The sequence below is a fragment of the Laetiporus sulphureus genome, assembly GCF_001632365.1.
Source record: "Laetiporus sulphureus 93-53 unplaced genomic scaffold LAESUscaffold_118, whole genome shotgun sequence".
NCBI classification, from domain to species: domain Eukaryota; kingdom Fungi; phylum Basidiomycota; class Agaricomycetes; order Polyporales; family Laetiporaceae; genus Laetiporus; species Laetiporus sulphureus.
Genome location: NW_024468627.1, coordinates 1 through 2,622, shown reverse-complemented (window position 1 = coordinate 2,622; position 2,622 = coordinate 1). Strand labels below are relative to the sequence as shown.

The 2,622-nt window shown below is 53.6% G+C and overlaps 2 protein-coding genes across 2 annotated transcripts; both read left to right on the top strand.

Annotated features, from left to right (window-relative positions):
- Positions 1-217: 217 nt before the first annotated feature.
- LAESUDRAFT_732908 (uncharacterized protein) lies at positions 218-690 on the top strand (the record flags this gene model as incomplete). The annotated part of the gene is made up of 1 exon (XM_040910333.1): positions 218-690. A coding segment is annotated over exon 1 (303 nt), but the record flags the coding sequence as incomplete, so codon positions are not given.
- Positions 691-1,578: 888 nt separating this feature from the next.
- On the top strand, positions 1,579-1,749 carry LAESUDRAFT_622290 (uncharacterized protein; the record flags this gene model as incomplete). Its single annotated transcript, XM_040903289.1, has 1 exon — positions 1,579-1,749. A coding segment is annotated over one exon (171 nt), but the record flags the coding sequence as incomplete, so codon positions are not given.
- Between the last annotated feature and the right edge of the window lie 873 nt (positions 1,750-2,622).

Here is a 2,622-nt window from a genome sequence, read left to right as displayed (position 1 = left end):
CAACATATTATATGCAAATACTTAATACAGAATGTGGGAAGGAATCATAGCAAATTGAGATCACAAAGGCAAAAAACTTGTTGACATTTGCTAAGCATTTGCCACATGTGCAAATCGCTTCATGTCTGCGGTGGCACCTGGTGTTATGTGACTACTTAGCAGCTGCACGTGCACTCCCAAGCCTTAGCAGAGATCACGTGATTGCTTACCAGCCTTGAAATGACTGCGCGAGTTCCGGGCAGCGGTCGTCCAGATCGTGCTCTTGCTGGCATGTGGATGTTATTTTTTGGATGCGCTACTTCTGATCGCTTCAATGGCTTCATGCATGTATGCGTCACAACTTGGCCTATTCGGAGCGTGACGTCTCTCAAAGGTGCTTGTCGCTGCCAGTCTCGTGCACATGAGGACCCTCTCGCCGTCGAATGCGCTGATCCTCTCTCCCCCCGACCCTGCACTCAGTCCGCCCGCATGCTTGAGTTCACTCACTCTTCTCTCTCGCTGACGGTCTCATGCAGCCTGCGTATCGCCTATTACTTGCAGCATCTGGACCTCATCGAACTCCGAGTATACTCGTTCTGATAGCCTTCTAGTTGTCGAATGCCTTGGCTCAGCACCTAGATTGTCGAATGCATCCAATCAGTTTGCGCTGACTGTTCGGATGCACTCCCTTGGTTGCTTCACTACTTCCTCTGTGCGCAACGTGTCAGTCGTTCTCTCGGTCGGTGACACACATAGAACGAGCTTCTCACTGTTTGATGTACTTGATTTCCTTTCCAAGGTATATGGCCTGCTTGTCGCCCGTCTGAGGGATGAACCCGGGATTTATCAAACTCAGAGGATACTTATCCTGGCTGTCATCGATCTGTCAAACGTCTCTGCCATGCATCAACAAGCTATTGGAATTACCCACGAGAATCTCACTGGACATTCATTAGGATATTCAGGAGAAGAAGAGGCGACCAGTATGGATATGCTCAGCGCTGCTGGCCACAACTCCGGCAATTAGGCTGTTGAAAACGACCGATTGGTCCCCGAAATATCCCTCCAGTTATGTAAGCAAATCTGTCCTAGGTGACCGGTGTGGTCCTCACTGTCCCCGTCCTCCCTCTTCAACATCTATTCCAAGTCGCCTCCCCATCACCTCCCTTCACCGCTCGTCTCTCAAACACTTGAGGCTAATCGGACCTGTAGGAGAAACATACCGTGCGACACTGGTATGTGTCAATACCTTTTGTGAGTATCACGCTCTCAGCTGACCGTATTTATTACAGGGCCGACTTCGGACCGTATCTGCCCCGCAGCCATCTCACATTCCATGACATTAATTTATACGTCCCGTCCTCATGCCTATGGCTGGCCTCTTTAAAGGTTAGGGAGAAAAACTGCCTTCGACGGCTCGAGCGACCATCCAACTCAGTCACTCAGCGCATGGACGGTGTCAGACGAAGCGACCTCGACAGTGCAATGGGTGCATACACGTGTGTGGCTCATGTTTGCTGTCTTTCTTGTCTCTCTTTTCGGTGCGTGTAGTCTTCATTCGGTTTTTTTGCGCGGAGTTGTTGATTAGACTCCCTGGCAGCATCATGCTTTCCTGCTCTCTCGCGCCGCATCCCCGGCATCCGCATCCCGGGTGTCGTCTTCTTCGTTGGAAAGCACTTTGGCACAGGCATCATTCTGGCGACCGCCTTTGTGCACCTCCTTCAGGACGCGTTTGAGGCCTTGATGAACCCCGAAGTGCAGGAGAGGTATGAACCCCGAAGTGCAGGAGAGGTATGGCGTGTCAAAGTGGGTGGGGATGATCGTGTAAGTTTTATCTGTCTTTCTGTTCGTGATGCATCGATACGATTCTCTGCACAGGCTGAGCTCCCTACTCCTTATCTTTCTCGTCGAATGTACGTTCCCAACCTGCTCCTTCCGCCTTCGTCCTCCTCGTTAACATCTTGTCTATTATTGCAGATATCACTACCTCGTACGTCGACCGCCTCCAGTCGTATGCCTCCGTGCCTCCTTCGCCGTGCTCTACGCCCTCGCTCTCTCCCGCATCCTCACCTACCATCTCTCCAACCCAGCTCGCTGAGCGTTTGAATGGGACGCCGAACGATCAGCAGGGACGAAAAGAAGACGAAGAGGACGAGGAAGGCGGAGCGAGCCACCTTTCCGGTGTACCTCTCGCGCTCGCGTCACCCGAGTCTGAGCAAGAGGTGGACGAGGACGAGGATAGGGAGGTGGAGGTAGATGAGGCCACGCCCCTCGTTGTGTCCTCCCGAAATCCTGCACCACCCGTCAAGTACGGCACCAACGCGAACGGCCGCCCACGCCCGGTCGGGTACGCACATACATTCCCGCGTTCGACGCATCCCCCGCATCCCCCGGCAATGACCATCGAGCCGAATCGTCCAGGAGATGAGATTTTCATGGGTGGGCACCATCGGCACGAACAGTGCGGGTCTCATGCGGAGCACCATGCGTGTGCCAAGGGAGGATGGAGAGGCTGGTTTGGGCTCGGCGGGGACGACGCAGGTTTAGAGTCAGGGTCCAGTGACTGTAGGGTGGCAAATGGAAATGGAAAGAGTAGAGAGAGCCGCACGTCGTCCGGTGCGAGCGCTATGCGGGAGCATGAGC